Raw genomic sequence first — 20,686 nt, 5'->3', positions numbered from 1 at the left:
GGTGTTTCTGTGGTGTGGTGTGTAGTTGCTGGTGAGTATTTGCTTCAGGTTGGGGGGTTGTCTGTAAGCGAGGACTGGCCTACCTCCGAAGGCCAGTGATGGTCACATAAACGCCACCCCATACCGGAAACCTACTGACCGCTATACGTACCTACATGCCTCCAGCTTCCATCCAAGACACATCACACGATCCATTGTCTACAGCCAAGCCCTAAGATACAACCGAATTTGCTCCAACCCCTCAGACAGAGACAAACACCTACAAGATCTCTATCAAGCATTCTTAAAACTACAATACCCACCTGGGGAAGTGAGAAAACAGATTGACAGAGCAAGATGGGTACCCAGAAATCTCCTACTACAGGACAGGCCCAACAAGGACAATAACAGAATGCCACTGGCCATCACATACAGCCCCCAGCTAAAACCTCTCCAGCACATTATCCACGATCTACAACCTATCCTGGAAAATGATTCCTCACTCTCAGACATTGGGAGGCAGGCCAGTCCTCGCTTACAGTACCCACCTCTGGAAACTGCCCCTACACCCCCATTCCCCACCAACCCCAAACCACTTCCCTCTGCACAGCCTCCCTCTATCTTCACCCCAGCACCCTACCACCACTTATTACTCCCCTCAGGGCGCTTCTGCAGCCCCCAACATCCAGGTCCATCTACCCTACATATCAGCCCAAATACTCTCAACTCCTGGCTGCACCAAACCCCTCTCCCTTCCTCCATCGCTCCCGTCCCGGGCTCACCTGAAAACCCACACACACACAGGGCCCCTCACCCATTTACCCTGGCACCAGCATCCCGCCTTCACTGTATGTGGGGCTGGGGACCTTTCCCCTCCTTAAACCTCCTCCTCCTTGTCCCCTTGGGGTGGTCAGGTGGCTTGGCCCCACTCACTGAGAGGAGCCCCACAGCAAATCTGTGAGTGAGAAGAGTCAATGTTCTGGAGTGGGGAGCCGAGCCCAGCCCAACTGGAGAGAACTCACTGCTGTGGAGTGAATGCAGGGTGAACTCACTCCCCCAATCCCCCATTCTTCCCTTGCTGGGGCCTCACAGCCACACCAGGCTGGGGTAGAGACAGTGAGAGTGGGGCCTGGCAGTTTTACCGAGCTCCCCCAAATCTTTACCAGTGTCCAGTGCACTGAGGCTGAGTGACCAATTCCTGGCTGGCCTGATCTGGCCCCTGCTGGGCAGCAGCTGTGACTAAAATGATCAGAATGGACTTTTTTCACCTTAAAGGCTATAAATCTCTGAGTTTCCACCCCACACCCCCCAGAAGAGTGGGTTAATGGGGAAGTGTGACTCTTGCACGGTGGAGAGAAGGTGCCTGCATGGGGGGGGCATGGTTGGGAGTGCAGGGGCCCCTCCTTTTCCTGTCCCTGCACATGTGAGTAGAAAGGGGCATCGTGTAAACCATGTTGATCTCCTTGGGGCACAGACCAGTCCTTCTCCCAAGCTGGGAGGGGCTGCAAGTGCTTTGGAGAATAAGAATAAAATTCAAAATTATCTGGACAAACTGGAGAAATGGTCTGAAGGAAATAGGATGAACTTCAATAAGGACAAATGCAAAGTATCCACTTAGGAAGGAACAATCAGTTGCACACAAAAAATGGGAAATGGCTGCCTAGGAAGGAGTACTGCGGAAAGGGATCTGGGGGTCATAGTGGATCACACACACTTTTGACTCATATTTAGTTTAACACTGTAGCAAAAAAAAGCACCCCTCATTCTGGGATGTATTAGCAGCAGTGTTGTAAGCAAAACATGAGAAGTAATTCTTCTGCTCTACTCTATGCTGACAAGGCCTCAGCTGGAGTATTGTGTCAGTCCTGGGTGCCACATTTCAGGAAATATGGGGACGAATTGGAGAAAGCCCAAAGAAGAGCAACAAAAGTGATCAAAGGTCTAGAAAACATGACCTATGAGGGAAGATTGAAGAAATTGGGTTTGTTTAGTCTGCAGAAGAGAAGATTGAGAGGGGACACGATAACAGTTTTCACGTCCATAAAAGGTTGTTACAAGAACTGAACAAAGGAAGCCAATTTGCAGTGTGAAACAATTTTTATTGGTCCTACAAAAACAACGATACATATTCTTGAGCACCATCGACCAGCTCCTCATCCAGTCACTTACTGTTTACTAGAGCTTGTGAAAACGTTTTAGTCAAACCTTATTTCAACAAAAATAGGGATTTGACTAAATAACATTTTTCATGAAAAATGTCTGCTTCCCTCAGAGAAACTGACTTTTTTTTGACAGAAAATGGAAAACAGAACCATTTTTTTTCAACTTCCAGCTGAAAGTTTTCGGATATCACATGCCCAAAAAAAAAAAAAAAAATTGATTTTCATGGTTTTCAGTTCTTTGTGAAAAGTCAAAAGTTTCTGCCAAAATAACCCCACAACATCATTTTCCAACCATCTCTATAATTAAATATATTTATGCACACGCACGTCTTTCACACAGCACTTGGGTATCAGGGGCCACGTGGACCCTGCCACTTTGACAACAGAATCCTGATTGACTGAACCTCCTTTCAGTCACCTAATCTGATTTCTTTGTAAGGGTCACAGATTTCCTGACACCATTTCTCAGGGCCTCCTTAACCTCTGTTTCTCAGGCTGTAGATGAGCGGATTGGCCAGGGGAGTCAGGACTGTGTAGCAGACAGAGAACACTTTGTTCAGGGCTCTCAGGGTGCTGGATTTCAGCAGCATGTAGACAATCATTATTGTCCCATAGAAGATGGTCACCACGATGAGGTGGGAGGAGCAGGTGGAAAAGGCCTTTTGCCTCCCGCTGGTGGAAGGGATTCTCGGGATGGTGCTGATGACACAAACATAGGATGTCAAGGTTGATAGAAATGGGAGAACTAAATTAAGGAAGGAAAATGTATAACTAACCGGTGTGATCTGGCTGGTGTCACTGCAGGAGAGTTTTAGCATTGGGGTGAGATCACAGAAGTGATCCATTTCATTGGGGCCACAGAAAATTAACTCTGACATGAGACACACTAATATTGTACAAGCTAGAAATCCATTTATCCAAGACCCAGCTGCTAGCTGGAAGCACAGCCGGCCGTTCATAAAGGCTCCATAGTGCAGCGGTTTGCATATAGCTAAATACCGATCATAAGACATCACCGCCAAGAGATAACACTCTGTAGTTACTAGAAAAACAAATACAGACAATTGTGTGATGCAGCCCTCCACAGAAATGGTTCTGTCCCCACTCAGGAGACTGGCCAGCAGCCTGGGCAGGATGGTGGAGGTGTAGCAGGTCTCCAGGCATGACAAGTTCCCCAGGAAGAAGTACATGGGGGTGTGAAGGTGCTGATCAGTCACAACTAGCACAACGATGAGGAGGTTCCCAGCCATTGTCATAACGTAGATCACCAGAAACAGCAGGAAGAGAAGAATCTGCAGCCCAGGTTGATTCCCGAATCCCAGGAGGATGAATTCTGTGACGGGTGTTTGATTTCTCCCTTCTGCTTTCTCCATGAGCTGTAATAGTAGGGAAAAAAGCACCAAACACTGGAATAATTTCCTCTGCTATTAAACAATAGAAAGTTCCCTCCATTCAATTACATGAACGTTCAAATAGGAAAATGACAAAGTCACATATTGTCTTCCAGGGCCACGTACCTTGGACTTGTGAGACTCAGTCAGGAACACAGGTATTGACACACCCAGGAAGAGCAGTAATTCCTCTAATCTAGACTCCTGTCTTTAAGAGTGGCAAATACTAGATGCTCCAGAAAAATATTCAGCTCCCTTAAATGCCTTTGTACAATCTCATAAGTGGGAAATGAGATTTCCCCATGAAAGCTTTTCTCAGAGCCCCCTTCACATCTTTGTTCCTCAGGGTGTAGATCAGTGGGTTCAACATGGGGGTTACTATGCTGTAAAGCACTGAGATCAGTCTGTCATTGTCCAGCGAATAGCTGGAGATGGGCCTGACGTAGGTGAAGATGGAGCTCCCGTAATACATCAGGACAATGGTCAGGTGGGACCCGCAGGTGGAGAAAGCTTTGAGTCTCCCCTCTGTGGAGCGTATCTTCAGGATGGTGGAGATGATGTAAACATAAGACAGGACGATGCACAGGAATGGGATCCACCCAATGAAGACCCCGGTGGCAAGCAGGATAATCTCATTGAGGGAGGTGTCCCCGCAGGAGAGCTTGAGGAGGGGCGGGATGTCGCAGAAGAAGTAGTTGATCTGTTTGGCCCTGCAGAAGGGTAGCCGGAAGGTGAAAAATGTGTGCACCGCAGAGTTGAGGAAGCCACTGGCCCAAGCGGTACCAGCCAGCTGGAAGCAGAGGGATTTCCTCATGATGACCAAGTAGTGCAAGGGGTTGCATATCGCCACATAGCGGTCATAAGCCATCACTGCCAGGAGGATACACTCTGTGCCCACAAAGGCCAGGAAAAAATAGAGCTGGACAATGCAGCCTGCATAGCTGATCCTCTTCCTTTCCACCAGCAGGTGCACCAACATCTGGGGGACATTGGTGGTGGTGTAGCAGAGGTCAAGGAAAGAGAGGTTCCCCAGGAAAAAGTACATGGGGGTGCGGAGCTGGGCATCCGTGCAGACGATGATGATGATGAAGATGTTTCCCACCAGGGTGCACAGGTAGGTGACCAAGAAGACACCAAAGAGCGAGAACTGCAGCTGCTGGAGGATGGAGAACCCCATGATGATGAACTCAGTTGGGGCAGTTTCATTTGCCATTTTCTTCACAGCTGAGAGGGATGACTCGAAAGGGAATACATTTAAAGAATGAGGCTGAGGTTTCAAAGCAACATAGAGGATTTGGATGACCGGTCCTTATTACAGTTTATGGGGACTGGGCATCTAAATCCCTTAAGTAGCTTTTGAAAAACTCAGATTTAGGTTGTTTATGAAGTAAGACAGAACACTTTAGGAGATAATTTCAGCTTAAATTGTGCAATATAAAGGCAGGAAAGTGTGACTGTGTGTCTCTTCATGTGTGTATTTGTGTTTGATTGCATGATTGTGTTAGTGTATCTGGTTGTGTGTGTTTGTGTCTGTGAGAGTTTTATTGTGTATATATATATATATATATGATTGTGTGTGTTCCGAAAACATCCATTCAATATGCAGCAGCAGTCATCTGAAAACATCCACTCAATGTGCAGCGGCAGTCAAAGAAGTGAACAGAATGTTGGGAATCAGTAAGAAAGGGATAGATAATAAGACAAAAATATCATATTTCCTCTATATAAGTCCATGGTACGCCAATTCTTGAATACCGCGTGCAGGTGTGGTCACCCCATCTCAAAAAAAGATATATTGGAATTGGAAAAGGTTCAGAAAAGGGCAACAAAAATTATTAGGGGTATGGAATGGCTGCCATATGAGGAGAGATTAATAAGACTGGGACTTTTCAGCTTGGAAAAGAGACAACTAAGGGGCACTATGACAGAGGTGTATAAAATCATGACTGGTGTGGAGAAAGTAAATAAGGAAGTGTTATTTACTCCTTCTCATAACGCAAGAATTAGGGGGTTACCAAATGAAATTAATAGGAAGCAGGTTTAAAACAAACAAAAGGAAGTATTTTTTTCACACAAAGCACAGTCAACCTGTGGAACTCCTTGCCAGAGGATGTTGTGATGGTCAAGACTATCACAGGGTTCAGAAAAGAATTCAATAAGTTCATGGAGTATAGGTCCATCAATGGTTATTAGTCAGGATGGGCAGGGATGATGTCCCTAGCCTCTGTTTGCCAGAAGCTGGGAATGGGCAACAGGGGATGGATCACTTGATGATTACCTGTTCTGTTCATTCCCTCTGGGGCACCTGGCATTGGCCACTGTTGGAAGACAGGATACTAGGCTAGATGGACCTTTGGTCTGACCCAGTATGGTCGTTCTTATGTTCTTATATCTATGCTTGTTTGTGTGTGTGTGATTGCAGTAGTGCCTATTTTCTATTGTATATGGATATGGTTGTGCTGTGTGTAGTGTTTTTCATGTATGTGACTGTGTATGTGATTCTGTGTGATTGTAGTAGTGTCTATTGGTGTTCAATTGTGTATGCACACAGTTATGAATTTTTGCTAATTTGTATGTAGGTGTTTGATCAGTTGTGTGTGCTTTTGTTTGATTCTGGTAGCATCTGCATATGTGTGTTTCAATGTGCATGTATATGATTGTGTGTGTTATGTGTGTATTTGTAGTAGTGTCGGTGTGTGTGTTTAATTGTGTTTGCATGTGTGTAAGTGCAGTAGCATATATGTGTGGATACTGTGTCTGTATACATTTGTGCATGTCTGTGGTTTTGTGTCCTTAGCTATTTCTACTCAATACAATTTTGGGTTGCGGACTTGAATTCCTCATTGATCAAGGAGAGGCTAACCCCTATCTATAGGGCTTTGGGATGCTATTGCAATTCAGGGCTGGACAATACAGGAGGAATCCTGTCTCAGGACAGTCCTTCTGTACAGATCTGGTACTAAATTCATAAAGCTCTGCAACACTCTCCCATGGCTGGTGTGTGGAACATTTTCATACCAACCTTTCCCACTGCCAGCTCTGTGCATTTTCCATGCCACCTCCCAGCCAGCCAGTGCACACCATTTTGTCGTCTACATCCCGCCTGGGTACATACCCAGGTACATCACTGAATATGACATAGATAAACCGAATAATACTTTTCAGCGGTAGAAGAATGAATCAACTCGTTCCCCTTATCTCTTGCTAAGCACTCACTAACTTCTATCTATCTAGCTATCTGATACACACCCATCTGTCTATCATCATCATCTTTATCAGGACTGTATTAGCCTTCTTTCTTTCTTTCTTTCTTTCTATGAGTGTCTGTCTCTCTTTCGCCCACTTTCTATGTCCTTCCTGTCTGGGGCCACCCCGTACTCTCCCCTCCTTACCTAATTAATATCCATCTCCCACCTGTGCTGTAAAGCACACACGCCCCAAGATTTTCAGACCACCACTAAGAGCTTGGCTACGTGGACACTTAGTGATGGGGTGTAAACCTACTCCACACTAGCCTGCTGTGTACCCAGAGTATGTCTGGACATTGCTGCCACATGCTAACAGTTCCCCTAGTGTGCTTTGATCTAGCCTGCTTTGCAGCAGGAGTAGCTGAAAGTGCACTCGGGAGCTATTATTGCACGGCAGCAGCATCCACTTAGATATTTTGTGCACGGTAAAACACCCCAGCTTGTGGCAAACTAAGTGTTTATTTAGACAAGACCTGACTCTCATGCTTAGTTAAGTTATACTGAGTTCCCAGGAACTGTAGATTTGCCTTGGGATGCAGAGGCCTGGCAGACATAAGGGAGGGATGGGAAGTATAGAATATGGGGCTACCCAGATGAGCAGAAGCCCAGATAACATATTTAATATGGCATTCAGAGTTGGCACTGGGGAAGGGGGAGGATTTTTAAAGACATGAGCTACCTTTGAAATGGGAGCTGGATGCCTAGCTATCCCTTGTGCCTTTGAAAAATCTCCCCCTCTGAGTAAGATTTTTCAAATCTGTCTAAAAGATTAGAGTGGCCCAATTTAAGTCACTGTAAAGGGACATGATTTTTCAGTGGGTGGTGCTCAGTTCTTTCTGAAAATCAGCCCCCTTAAAGGCATCACAGATTAAACAACTGAAAATGGAGGCATCCAAAATCACTAAGGACCAAATGATTTCAATGTGTGTTAGACACTTAGAGGTTTGAAAATCCCACTAGGTGCCTAAATACCTTTAAAAATCTGTCCCATCACTTCCTTTGAAAATTGCGGCCTTAGTCATCAACATATAAGCACAACAGCCTGACACAAACAAATCCACAGATATAAATAGACACAGAATCGCAGAAATGTAAGGTTGGATGAGATCTCAGGAGGTCATCTAGTCCAGCTCCTTGTGCTGAGGCAAGACCAACTAAACTTAGATCAAGTCTAACAGGCGTTTGTCCAACCTGTTTTTTTAAAAATCTCCAGTGACGGGGATCTCACAACCTCCCTAGATGACCTGTTCCAGTGCTTAACTATCCTTATAGTTGGAAAGTTTTTCTTAATATCTAACCTGAAACTGTCTAGCAGGAAATAAAAACAATTCCTCCTTGTCGTGTCTTCAGTGGACATGGAGAACAATGGATCCTGTCCTCTTTAAAACTACATACGAACATAAGAACAGCCATACTGGGTCAGACAAAAGGTCCATCTAACCCAGTATCCTGTCTTCCAACAGTGGCCAATGCCAGGTGCCACAGAGGGAATTAACAGGACAGGTAATCATCAAGTGATCCATCCCCTGTTGCCCATTCCCAGCTTCTGGCAAACAAAGGCTAGGGACACTATCCCTGTCCATCCTGGCTAATAACCATTGATGGACCTATCCTCCTCAAATTTATCTAGTTCTTTTTTTAACCCTGTTATAGTCTTGGCCTTCACAACATCCTCTGGCAAGGAGTTCCACAGACTGACCGTGAGTTGTGTGAAAAAAATACTTCCTTTTGTTTGTTTTAAGCCTGCTGTCTATTAATATCATTTGGTGACTCCTAGTTCTTGTGTTATGAGAAGGAGTAAATAACACTTCCTTATTTACTTTCTCCACACTAGTCATGATTTTATAGACCTCTACCATATCCCCCTTAGTCATCTCTTTTCAAAGCTGAAAAGTCCCTGTTTTATTAATCTCTTCTCATATGGCAGCCATGCCATACCCCTAATCATGTTTGTTGTCCTTTTCTGAACCTTTTCCAATTCCAATACCCTTCACATATTACACAACATACAAATAAAAATAACAATAACCTCATGAAATAATGGCCTGAAGAAGAGCTCTGTGTCAGCTTGAAAGCTTGTCTCTCTCACCAACAGAAGGTGGTCCAGTAAAAGATATTACCTCACCCACCTTGTCACTATCATGAAATAAGGGAATAGGATTCCAAGGGAGGTTGTGCAATCCTCATCACTGGAAATGTATAAGAAGAGGGTGGAAAAACACCTGTCAGTGACCTTCCAGGTTTTCTTGTTCCTGCCTCAGTGCAGGGAGTTGGATTTGATGACTTCTCAAGGCCCTAACCAAAGCTATGATTCTATGACACACAAACACACATGAGCACAAAGACACAATCTGCCAACACACATCCTTAGATTTTGGGTGGGGTTTGCTTGGAAAGACAGAGATACATGTCTCTGGCATTTCCGTGGGACTTGTGCTCCTTATTCATTTAGTTTCTTTGGAAAATCCCCTTCAAAAACCAATTAAACACACATAGATGAACATACATTCACAACAGACAATCTTGCACAGAAACCCACAGTCAATCACAATGACACAGCTGAACAGACAAATGCAGTCAGACATACACTTATGAACATGCAGATGTGATTGACACAGGGATATGATCATAAAAACCCAATGACACAGAAAGTTGCAGACAGAATCATGCATACAAACATATCAACAAAATAAACTACACAAATATGATCTCACCCACACATATCTACAAACACATCCATACAAATCCCAGACAAAGACAGGTCTAGCCACACACACATGCACATGAAAACACATGTGAAAGGAAATGAACATATGTGTTAGATACACTGCACACAAACTCAAACACACCCTAATCATATTGAACCAGGTCCCCAGATGGTGTCAATCAGCCATAACTACATTGGAGTCAACGGGCCAGACCCCCAGATTGCATAAATCTGTGTAGCTCCATTGAGTTCTGCATTTGCTGTACTGCTTTATACATGCTTAGGATCTGGCCAGCTGGCTTTGATTTGATTCAGACATGATCCATTAATTAATCTACTAGAAATGCCAGTGGAAACAAGAAACAGAAAATTTGTTTCCCCCAATGTCCCCCCTACAAATCTCTGCCTAACTCACCTGGATAGAAGCAAATGGCACAATCTAAGCAGGATTCCCAAAGTGCCATACTGCAATTACTTATATATGATTTAGTGACCACAAGGGAATTATCCCCAAAGATATTCTGCTATGATGTTGCCAAGCAACCCCAACTACCCTTAGTAACAAGAGAGGAAAGAAGTAAAACATTCAGAATCCTGCAAGGAGTGTCTGGGTCCATCTCACACAGCAGTGGATTTGCAGATGTACATCTTAGATTACTGGAGATGGAGACTAAAGGAAATGGAGAGTCACTTTGGGCCAGATTTTTAAAGGTATTTAGGTATCTAGCCAGATTTTCAATGGGTTTTAGGTGCCCAGGTGCTTTTGAAAATCCCACTAGGTGCCAAATATCTTTAAAAATCTGTCCCTTTGTGTCTGAACAAAGCTGCAAAGAAAAGCTGTACCATCCTGGTCTCTGTTGTTGCTTTGCAGTGATTGTGCCATGGAATAATGCTAACTTAAGGCAATATTATGACACACAAATGCAACATCAGGATGCAGATATTGACAGGAAGGTGCACAAAGGACACTTTTGACCCTATGTGACAACATTGGATATACTGGGCCAACTATCAACCATGATTTAATACTTCTCTTTCTCTCTTCCTCTCTCTGTCTTTCTTCCTTACCAAATTCTGCATCCCTTCTGCATGCTGAAGGGGAGGGAAGATATTTGTTCTCTCTCTTCTTCTTCCTGAATGGTGAGTACTTTCTCCTTCCTCTCTGTTTTCCAGCCCTTCCTGGAACCTGAATTTCTCCCTTCACTTTGGAATTGATCCAATGACCATGGAATTAATTGGTAAAGGTTCCCACTGAGTTCCGTGGCCATTGGAATAGGTCCCATATGAGTATGTCTTGCTCAGTTCAACAGGATCTACTTGTGTCCTGGTGAGTAAATACCAGGGACGAAGGGATGGTTCATAGCTGATCGGATCTCTTCCCTTGAAACCTCAAAATATAACATGTTAAGTTTTATGGTTTGACATTGACTGCACATCCCCACTCCTGTTTCTGGATTTTCAAAAGTGGCCCACAGGAGTGAGATATGCAAGTCAATGAGATTTGGGAACCTACCACTCTTAAATCCCCTTTAAAATCCCAGCTTCAATCCAGATAATATAAGCCATTAAAACACAAAAGTTGAAGTTAGAATTCAGATCATCTCTTCCAGGTAAACCTTTTTTTTTTGGAACTAATTAAAGAATTCACAATGTGAAGTCAGTCGTTCTGTTCTTAAAGTTAAGGGTCAGTTTTTCAGTTGGTGAAAACTGACATACCTCCAGTGACTTCAGTGGATTTATAACAGCTGAGGATCTGAAACATTTTAAGGAGGGACTATAGGTCTTTCAGACTATGGTCATAGTTTTCCTGTGGACTGCCTTGTGCAGGGGGCTGTGTTCCCCAGGAAGAAGTACATGGAGGTATGAAGGTGCCGATCAGCCACAACTAGTGCAACAATGAGGATGTTCCCGGCCATGGTCACAATGTAGATCACTAGAAACACCAGGAAGAGAAGAATCTGCACTTCTGGGAGAATCCCAAATCCCAGGAGAATGAATTCTGTGATGAATTTCCTTCCTTAGAGGTTTTTAAGGTCAGGCTTGACAAAGCCCTGGCTGGGATGATTTAGTTGGGAATTGGTCCTGCTTTGAGCGGGGGGTTGGATTAGATGTCCTCCTGAGGTCCCTTCCAACCCTGATATTCTATTATTCTAATCCCATGTTGATTTGCCTGGCCCCTGCCCTGCCCTTTGCTCCTCCTCCGGCCTTTGTCTCACCTCCTGGGCCAAGAGTCACCTGGTCACATTCCCCTCCTGGGTCTCAGGTTAGGAAGGGGTGGCTATAGCATCTGTGCAGGCAGCTGGAGCAGCCTCCGCAAAAGTCACACCCCCTTATTCCCACCACCTAGACATTGGTTCACTACACAGGGAAACTGAGGCACACACAGCATTCATGCAAAACAGTAAGATTCACATAGGCTCACATACAACATAACAAGGGGACATCCCCACTTCGTCACAAGGTGGTAGCAGCTTTCTCTCGCCATAGGTTGCCTCACTCGGTGAGGAGAGGGCCCTGCATGCAGTAGAGCCGACAATGGTACTTGGGGCTGACTAGGCACCCTGCACTGTGAACTAGCCCTCTTGGGCCTTGCGTTTGTTGCAATCAATTTTGGGGACACTCATTTTAGCAGTTCCCTGCCTTTGAACTGCTCTGTGCAGCTGGTGGATGCAAAGTGTACACTGCCCTGCAGTGCCATGTGCCGAGTCCCTTCTCAGTGACCTTTTCACAGGCCAGCCCCTGAAATGGTCTCAGTTCTATCTATCCACATCTCCTATTGCCCTTGCAACACCTCAGCTGGGTCAGGACTGTCCCCATTGACCTGGGCTCTAAGTCTGATTCCTTGTCTTTGCCAAACCTCTGGGCTTCCAAGGGCCCTGTGAGATGTCTGCCGTTGCCTTACAAGAGCTGGTCTTAGCAGGGCTTGGCCCAGATAACAGCAATAAAGGTCTGCCTGGTGATGTGTCCAGAGATCACTGCTAGGGCCTGGCAGTCTGCATCTGGCTCATGGGAATGTAGTTAACAGCAGTTAGTTTACTAGGCCCACATGATGGGGATGGAAATAGCATTACTTCAGGTGTTGGAGATTTCCTGCGGTTACATGCAAACATATCTTGAACCTAGGGAGAGAGTCATTTTTTGCCCAAATATTTATTTCGATGTAAAATGGCTTTTTCTGTCACAGAAATAAACATTTTGTGCAATTTTTGTCTCCATTCCAATTGGCTCCTGGCTAAACCACCCTAAATGGGAAAAGAGTATGGCCACCTCACACCCCGATCTTTCTCCTCAATTGGACAACACAGACTTGAGTTCTGGCAGGATTCTCCATTGTGACTTTAGCTGCATATGATAAGATATCAACAAATCTTACGATAATGTCATGCCTTGTGTTTTATTTTCATTAGATTTTCTGCATTTGATTACAAGATTTTATTATCAAAACACAGAGAAACAGTATCCTGGGACCAATACATCCACAACCGCACTGCAAAATATAGAGAAACAATGTACAACAGGGGTATATGCAGGGATTTGCTATGATATTTAGTGGATTGTATGCCTTATGCAATGTGTCAGCTCTGTGCGCTATCAGACATTACACACCCGCCTCCTCCAGGGTCAATGTTTAGTCACCTGCCAAGAGAAAGGATACCATCATATTGTATGTATCAGTGCTGAAAACAAGAGTTTGACAGAACTATCCATACCCTCACTGCCATTTGTTCTGCGTTACATGGACACAGGACAGGACCATAAATGCTCTGCTTCAGTAAATCCACGCAGAGCATCTCCATTTCTCTTTTAAGATGAGTGCTGAGATTTTCCGGGGGAGTTTGCAACTTAATTTCAATGGGGATGTTTTGTCTAACTCACCCACACAGCTTTGAAAACCTCAGGCTAAGGGGCAGATTTTCAAAGGTATTTTAGTTGTCTCATGGGAGGCCAAAGCACCAAAGAAATATGGTTGTGTGAAGTAACCATTGAAAAATATAGTTTTGTCCCCAGTCAGGAGACTGGCCAGCAGCCTGAGCAGGATGGTGGAGGTGTAGCAGGTCTCCAAGCAGGACAAGTTCCCCAGGAAGAAGTACATGGAGATATGAAGGTGCTGATCAGCCACAACTATTGCAATTATGAGGGTGTTCCCAGCCACAGTTTCCCAGGAAGAGAAGAATTTTCAGATCAGGGAGTTCCCCAAATGTCAGGAGATTGAATTTTGGACAGTGAGAAGGTCTTGTTAACACATGTGACTCATTAAAAAAATCATATTCCATCTAAATTACTACAACCCTGTGCATGGTGGAAGTTTTGGGATTAAACATGTGTCAGAATCAGAGTGGACTCTGCAGTGTAGATACACACTGTGTGATGCTGGAGAAGCCATCCCACATCTCTGTGCCTAGGTTGCACCCTCTTCAAAACTGGGTTAAAATCATACTCCCTATGTCGATGTAGGCCCTGATGCACAGCCAGGGGAAAGACCCCAGTGGATTTCATTGGGTTGCCAAGGCAGGTAGTGGGGGCTAGAAGAGAGGGGCCTGGGCTGGGATCAGGCCTCTACTTGTTCCACCCACTGCTGTCCCCACAAGGAAATGCCCTTTTCCCAGGGATCCCTCAGCATAAAGGGATCACTCTGCAGGGTTGGCAGAAACACACCTTGATCTAATCATGACATGAGGTTGTGCCACCGTGTTTGCCCAGGGGTGGGTCCTAGCTCTGAGCACCTCAGAAGAGGATAAGATGAAGAGCCAAGAGGAGAAGGAAATGCTCAGAAGGGCTGCAGAGTGTACCAGGAAGACTTGTACCTGCTCAGACATTAAGGCTAGTTTGAGGGGAATGGATCACTCCAGAGGGGCCCAGACAAGCTCCTCAGCCCAGACCCTCACCCTGTCTCTGACCTATCAGACAGGGGTGCTGGAACCAGAGCTCAGGGCTTGATTTGTAAGCCAGGACTTATGGCTTTGATTCCCACTGGGCTAAGGGGTCCAGCTCCCAAGACGTTTGCCTCTCTACATTGACGGGCTGGGGACACAAAAGACTAGAGGGTGAAACCCTCTCACCTGTATCAGCCTATTCGCACTGAGCCCGACTGACATGCAGAGCGTATCAGCATGGACAGTTCCATGTGACTGACACAGTGAAAGGGGCATCCCCACACACAGCCAAGTAGTGAATGGAAACAGTTCTCAGTGTCAGACATCAGGGTGCACAACTGGCACTGTGTGTGGGGATGGAGGAGCCTGAGATAACAGGGGACTGGGGCTTAGGACTACCAGCAGACTTGTGGAGGGGACGGAAGAAAGGGCTAAGCTAGGAGAGGGCTGAGGGTTGGGAGTGAAGAGCATTGGCAGAGTTGTTTAAAGACCACCTCTTGTTCAACACACCTGTTGTTTCTCCACTCCAGAGGTCCCTTCCAACCCTGATATCATATGATTATATGAAAGTAGGGAACCACCCATGGACCTCTAGAAGGTTATTTCCTTTTACTCCCAGTTCCTAGGAAGTTCTCATGATCGCCTTTCTTTGCTGAATGTCATATCCCACAGCTCCCTGGCCACCTGCTCAGCTGGAATCCATGTAATGGACACCAGAGTAGGAAGAGTCTCAGCCACTTTCATTTCAGCAGAGATATGGATCCATGTCTCTGACAGGAGTCCCAGCACAAAGACTAAGGATGGTGATGGCTTAGCTGGGATAGGTGCTGGGGGGGGCCTCCAGTACTCAGCCTCAGGGTCATTTGATGTTCTTCTGAATTCAAGTGGCTAAAGCTGGAGGAGCTGGGAGTATTTTGTGCTGTACTGAATTTCAGCTTGTTGATTTTGGACTGTGACCCAGAGGTCCATGGGTGGTTCCCTACTTTCACATAATCATATGATATCAGGATTGGAAGGGACCTCTGGAGGTCATCTAGTCCAACCCCCTGCTCAAAGCAGGACCAATCCCCAACTAAATCAACCCAGCCAGGGCTTTGTCAAGCCTGACCTTAAAAACCTCTAAGGACGGAGATTCCATCACCTCCATCGGTAACCCATTCCAGTGCTTCACCACCCTCCTAGTGGTTTTTCCTAATATCCAACCTAAACCTCCCCCACTGCAACTTGAGACCGTTACTCCTTGTTCTGTCATCTGCTACTACTGAGAACAGTCTAGATCCATCCTCTTTGGAACCCCCTTTCAGGTAGTTGAAAGCAGCTATCAAATCCCCCCTCATTCTTTTCTTCTGCAGACTAAACAATCCCAGTTCCCTGAGCCTCTCCTCATAAGTCATGTGCTCCAGCCCCCTAATCATTTTTGTTGCCCTCCACTGGACCAGAGTCCAATTTTTCCACATCCTTCTTGTAGTGTGGGGCCCCAGACTGGACACGGTACTCCAGATGAGGCCTCACTAATGCCGAATAGAGGGGAACGATCACATCCCTCGATCTGCTGGCAATGCCCCTACTTATAGAGCCCAAAATGCCATTAGCCTTCTGGCAACAAGGGCACGCTGCTGACTCATATCCAGCTTCTCGTCCACTGTAACCCCTAGATCCTTCTCCGCAGAACTGCTGCCTAGCCATTCAGTCCCTAGTCTGTAGCAGTGCATTGGATTCTTCTGTCCTAAGTGCAGGACTCTGCACTTGTCCTTGTTGAACCTCATCAGATTTCTTTTGGCCCAATCCTCTAATTTGTCTAGGTCCCTCTGTATCCTATCCCTACCCTCCAGCGTATCTACCACTCCTCCCAGTTTAGTGTCATCTGCAAACTTGCTAAGGATGCAGTCCACGCCATCCTCCAGATCATTAATAAAGATATTGAACAAAACAGGCCCCAGGACCGACCCCTGGGGCACTCCGCTTGATACTGGCTGCCAACTAGACATATAGCCATTGATCACTATCCATTGAGACCGACGATCTAGCTAGCTTTCTATCCACCTTATAGTCCATTCAGCCAGCCCATACTTCTTTAACTTGCCGGCAAGAATACTGTGGGAGTCCGTATCAAATGCTTTGCTAAAGTCAAGGAATAACATGTCCACTGCTTTCCCCTCATCCACAGAGCTGTGGATCTATCCACCAACTCCTTTAGCACCCTCGGATGCAGCGCATCCGGCCCCATGGACTTGTGCTCGTCCAGCTTTTCTAAATAGTCCCGAACCACTTCTTTCTCAACAGTGGGCTGGTCACCTCCTCCCCATGCTGTGCTGCCCAGTACAGTAGTCTGGGAGCTGACCTTGTTCATGAAGACAGAGGCAAGAAAAGCATTGAGTACATTAATTTTTTTCCCCACATCCTCTGTCACTAGGTTGCCTCCCTCATTTAGTAAGGAACCCACACTTTCCTTGACTTTCTTCTTGTTGCTAACATACCTGAAGAAACCCTTTTTGTTACTCTTAACATCTCTTGCTAGCTGCAACTCCAAGTGTGATTTGGCCTTCCTGATGTCAATCCTGCGTGCCTGTGCAATATTTTTATACTCCTCCCTGGTCATTTGTCCAATCTTCCACTCTTGTAAGCTTCTTTTTTGTGTTTAAGATCAGCAAGAATTTCACAGTTAAGCCAAGCTGGTCGCCTGCCATATTTACTATTCTTTCTACACATCGGGATAGTTTGTTCTTGCAACCGCAATAATGATTCTTTAAAATACAGCCAGCTCTCCTGGATTCTTTTCCCCCTCATGTTATTCTCCCAGGGGATCCTGCCCATCAGTTCCCTGAGAGAGTCAAAGTCTGCTGTTCTGAAGTCCAGGGTCCGTATTCTGCTGCTCTCCTTTCTTCCTTGTATCAAGATCCTGAACTCGATCATCTCATGGTCACTGCCTCCCAGATTTCCATCTACTTTTTCTTCCCCTACTAATTCTTCCCTGTTTGTGAGCAGCAGGTCAAGAAGCGCTCTGCCCCTAGTTGGTTCCTCCAGCACTTGTACCAGGAAATTGTCCCCTACACTTTCCAAAAACTTCCTGGATTGTCTGTGCACTGCTGTATTGTTCTCCCAGCAGATATCATGGTGATTGAAGTCTCCCATGAGAACCAGGGCCTGTGATCTAGTAACTTCTGTTAGTTGCCAGAAGAAAGCCTTGTCCACCTCACCCCCCTGGTCTGGTGGTCTATAGCATACTCCAACCATGACATCACACTTGTTGCTCACACGTCTAACTTAATCCAGAGACTTCCAGGTTTTTCTGCAGTTTCATACTGGAGCTCTGAGCAGTCATACTGCTCTCTTACATACAATGCAACTCCCCTCACTTTTTCTGCACTGCCTGTCCTTCATGAACAGTTTATATCCATCCATGACAGTACTCCAGTCATGTGAGTTATCCCACCAAGTCTCTGTTATTCCAATAACATCATAGTTCCTTGACTGTGCCAGAACTTCCAGTTCTCCCTGCTTGTTTCCCAGGCTTCTTGCATTTGTGTATAGGCACTTAAGATAACTCGCTGATCATCCCGCTTTCTCAGTATGAGACAGAAGTCCTCCCCTCTTATGCTCTCCTGCTCGTGCTTCCTCCCGGTATCCCATTTCCCCACTTACCTCAGGGCTTTGGTCTTCTTCCCCCAATGAACCTAGTTTAAAGCCCTCCTCACTAAGTTAACCAGCCTGCTTGCGAAGATGCTCTTCCCTCTCTTCATTAGGTGAAGCCCGTCTCTGCCTAGCACTCCTCCTTCTCGGACCACCATCCCGTGGTCAAAGAATCTAAAGCCTTTTCCCTAAGACCACTTGTGTAGCCATTTGTTGACTTCCATCATTCGACGATCTCTACCCGGGTCTTTTCCTTCCACAGGGAGGATGGACGAGAACACCACTTGTGCCTCAAACTCCTTTATCCTTCTTCCCAGGATGGTCTGAAATGTTAGCAATTATCTTCTTCATCACCATCCTCTTCCTCCTCATCACCAGGGGCCATCATTCTAGCCCCTTCCAAGAGTTACATCTTTTCTCTCCCCTACTGTCCATAGGCTGGGATGCAACTTTAATAATATGTTATGTTGACGCCACTATATCTAATGAATATTCAGTAGGTTTTTTTCCACTTTTACTTATATGTATTTTCTCATCCTACTAATGTTGAGGTTTATATCCATCCATGACAGTACTCTGCTGCCTATTACTTTCATTTGGTGGCCCCTAGTTCTTATATTATGGGAACAAGTAAATAATTTTCCTTATTCACTTTCTCCATACCACTCATGATTTTATATACCTCTATCATATCCCCCCTTCGTCTCCTCTTTTCCAAGCTGAAAAGTCCTAGGCTCTTTAATCTCTCCTCATATGGCACCCGTTCCAAACCCTAATCATTTTAGTTGCCCTTTTCTGAACCTTTTCTAATGCCAGTATATCTTTTTTGAGATGACGAGACAACATCTGTACACAGTATTCAAGATGTGGGCGTACCATGGATTTATATACGGGCAATAAGATATTCTCCGTCTTATTCTCTATCTGTTTTTTAATGATTCCTAACATCCTGTTTGCTTTTTTGACTGCCGCTGCACACTGCGTGGATGTGTTCAGAGAACTATCCACGATGACTCCAAGATCTCTTTCCTGATTAGTTGTAGCTAAATTAGCCCCCATCATATTGTATGTATAGTTGGGGTTATTTTTTCCAATGTGTATTACTTTACATTTATCCACATTACATTTCATTTGCCATTTTGTTGCCCAATCACTTAGTTTTGTGAGATCTTTTTGAAGTTCTTCACAGTCTGTTTTGGTCTTAACTATCTTGAGCAGTTTAGTATCATCAGAAAACTTTGCCACCTCACTGTTTACCCCTTTCTTCAGATCATTTATGAATAAGTTGAATAGGATTGGTCCTAGGACTGACCCTTGGGGAACACCACTAGTTACCCCTCTCCATTCTTAAAATTTACCATTTATTCCTACCCTTTGTTCCCTGTCTTAATCAGTTCTCAATCCATGAAAGGATCTTCCCTCTTATTCCATAACAACTTAATTTACATAAGAGCCTTTGGTGAGGGACCTTGTCAAAGGCTTTTTGGAAATCTAAGTACACTATGTCCACTGGATCCCCCTTGTTCACATGTTTGTTGACCCCTTCAAAGAACTTTAATAGATTAGTAAGACATGATTTCCCTTTACAGAAGCGATGTTGACTTTTGCCCAACAATTTATGTTCTTCTATGTGTCTGACAATTTTATTCTTTACTATTGTTTCAACTAATTTGCCCGGTACTGATGTTAGATGTACTGGTATGTAATTGTCAGGATCACCTCTAGAGCCCTTTTTAGCCAATGTAACACCAATATTTATCTTCCAGTCATTGGGTACAGAAGCTGATTTAAAGGACAGGTTCCAACCATAGTTAATAGTTCCACAATTTCACATGTGAGTTCTTTCAGAAATCTTGGGTGAATTGCATCAGGTCCCGGTGACTTGTTACTGTTAACTTTATCAATTAATTCCAAAACCTCCTCTAATGACGCTTCAATCTGTGATAATTCCTCAGATTTGTCACCTACAAAGGATGGCTTAGGTTTGGGAATCTGCCTAACATCCTCAGCCATGAAAACTGAAGCAAAGAATTCATTTAGTTTCTCTGCAATGACTTTATCATCTTTAAGTGCTCTTTTTTATCTAGATCGTCCAGGGGACCCACTGGTCATTTAGCAGACTTTCTGCTTCTGATGTACTTAAAAAATATTTTGTTCTTACCTTTTGAGTTTTTGGCTAGCTGTTCTTCAAACTCCTTTTTGGCTTTTCTTATTACATTTTTACACTTAATTTGGCAGTGTTTATGCTCCTTTCTATTTACCTCACTAGGATTTGACTTCCACTTTTTAAAAGTTGCCTTTTTATCTCTCACTGCTTCTTTTAAATGGTTGTTAAGCCACAGTGGCTCTTTTTTAGTTCTTTTATTGTTTTTTGTTTGTTTGTTTGTTTTTAATTTGGGGTATACAGTACATTTAAGTTGAGCCTCTAGGATGGTGTCTTTGAAAAGTGTCCATGCAGCTTGCAGGGATTTCACTTTAGTCACTGTACCTTTTAATTTCTGTTTAACTAACCTCTTCATTTTTGCATAGTTCCCCTTTCTGAAATTAAATGCCACAGTGTTGGGCTGCTGAGGTGTTCTTCCCACCAAAGGAATGTTAAATGTTATTATATTATGGTCACTATTTCCAAGCAGTCCTGTTATAGTTACCTCTTGGACCAGATTCTGTGCTCCACTCAGGACTAAATTGAGAGTTG

General features: G+C 44.8%; 2 protein-coding genes across 2 annotated transcripts; both read right to left on the bottom strand.

Annotated features, from left to right (window-relative positions):
* Window positions 1-2,617: 2,617 nt before the first annotated feature.
* Window positions 2,618-3,514, bottom strand: LOC128846590 (olfactory receptor 6N1-like). The gene has a single exon (XM_054045798.1). The coding sequence runs from the start codon at window positions 3,512-3,514 to the stop codon at window positions 2,618-2,620; it is 897 nt and encodes a 298-aa protein (XP_053901773.1).
* Window positions 3,515-3,723: 209 nt separating this feature from the next.
* On the bottom strand, window positions 3,724-4,745 carry LOC128846778 (olfactory receptor 5V1-like). Its single transcript, XM_054046018.1, has 2 exons — window positions 3,845-4,745; window positions 3,724-3,812 (listed from the first exon to the last, which is right to left on the bottom strand). The coding sequence occupies exons 1-2, from the start codon at window positions 4,743-4,745 to the stop codon at window positions 3,724-3,726; spliced, it is 990 nt and encodes a 329-aa protein (XP_053901993.1).
* Between the last annotated feature and the right edge of the window lie 15,941 nt (window positions 4,746-20,686).

This window comes from Malaclemys terrapin, chromosome 12 (genome assembly GCF_027887155.1).
Source record: "Malaclemys terrapin pileata isolate rMalTer1 chromosome 12, rMalTer1.hap1, whole genome shotgun sequence".
Taxonomy (NCBI): Eukaryota; Metazoa; Chordata; order Testudines; family Emydidae; genus Malaclemys; species Malaclemys terrapin.
The sequence above is the reverse complement of the archived record's forward strand: the minus strand, read 5'-3'. Positions and strand labels throughout refer to the sequence as shown.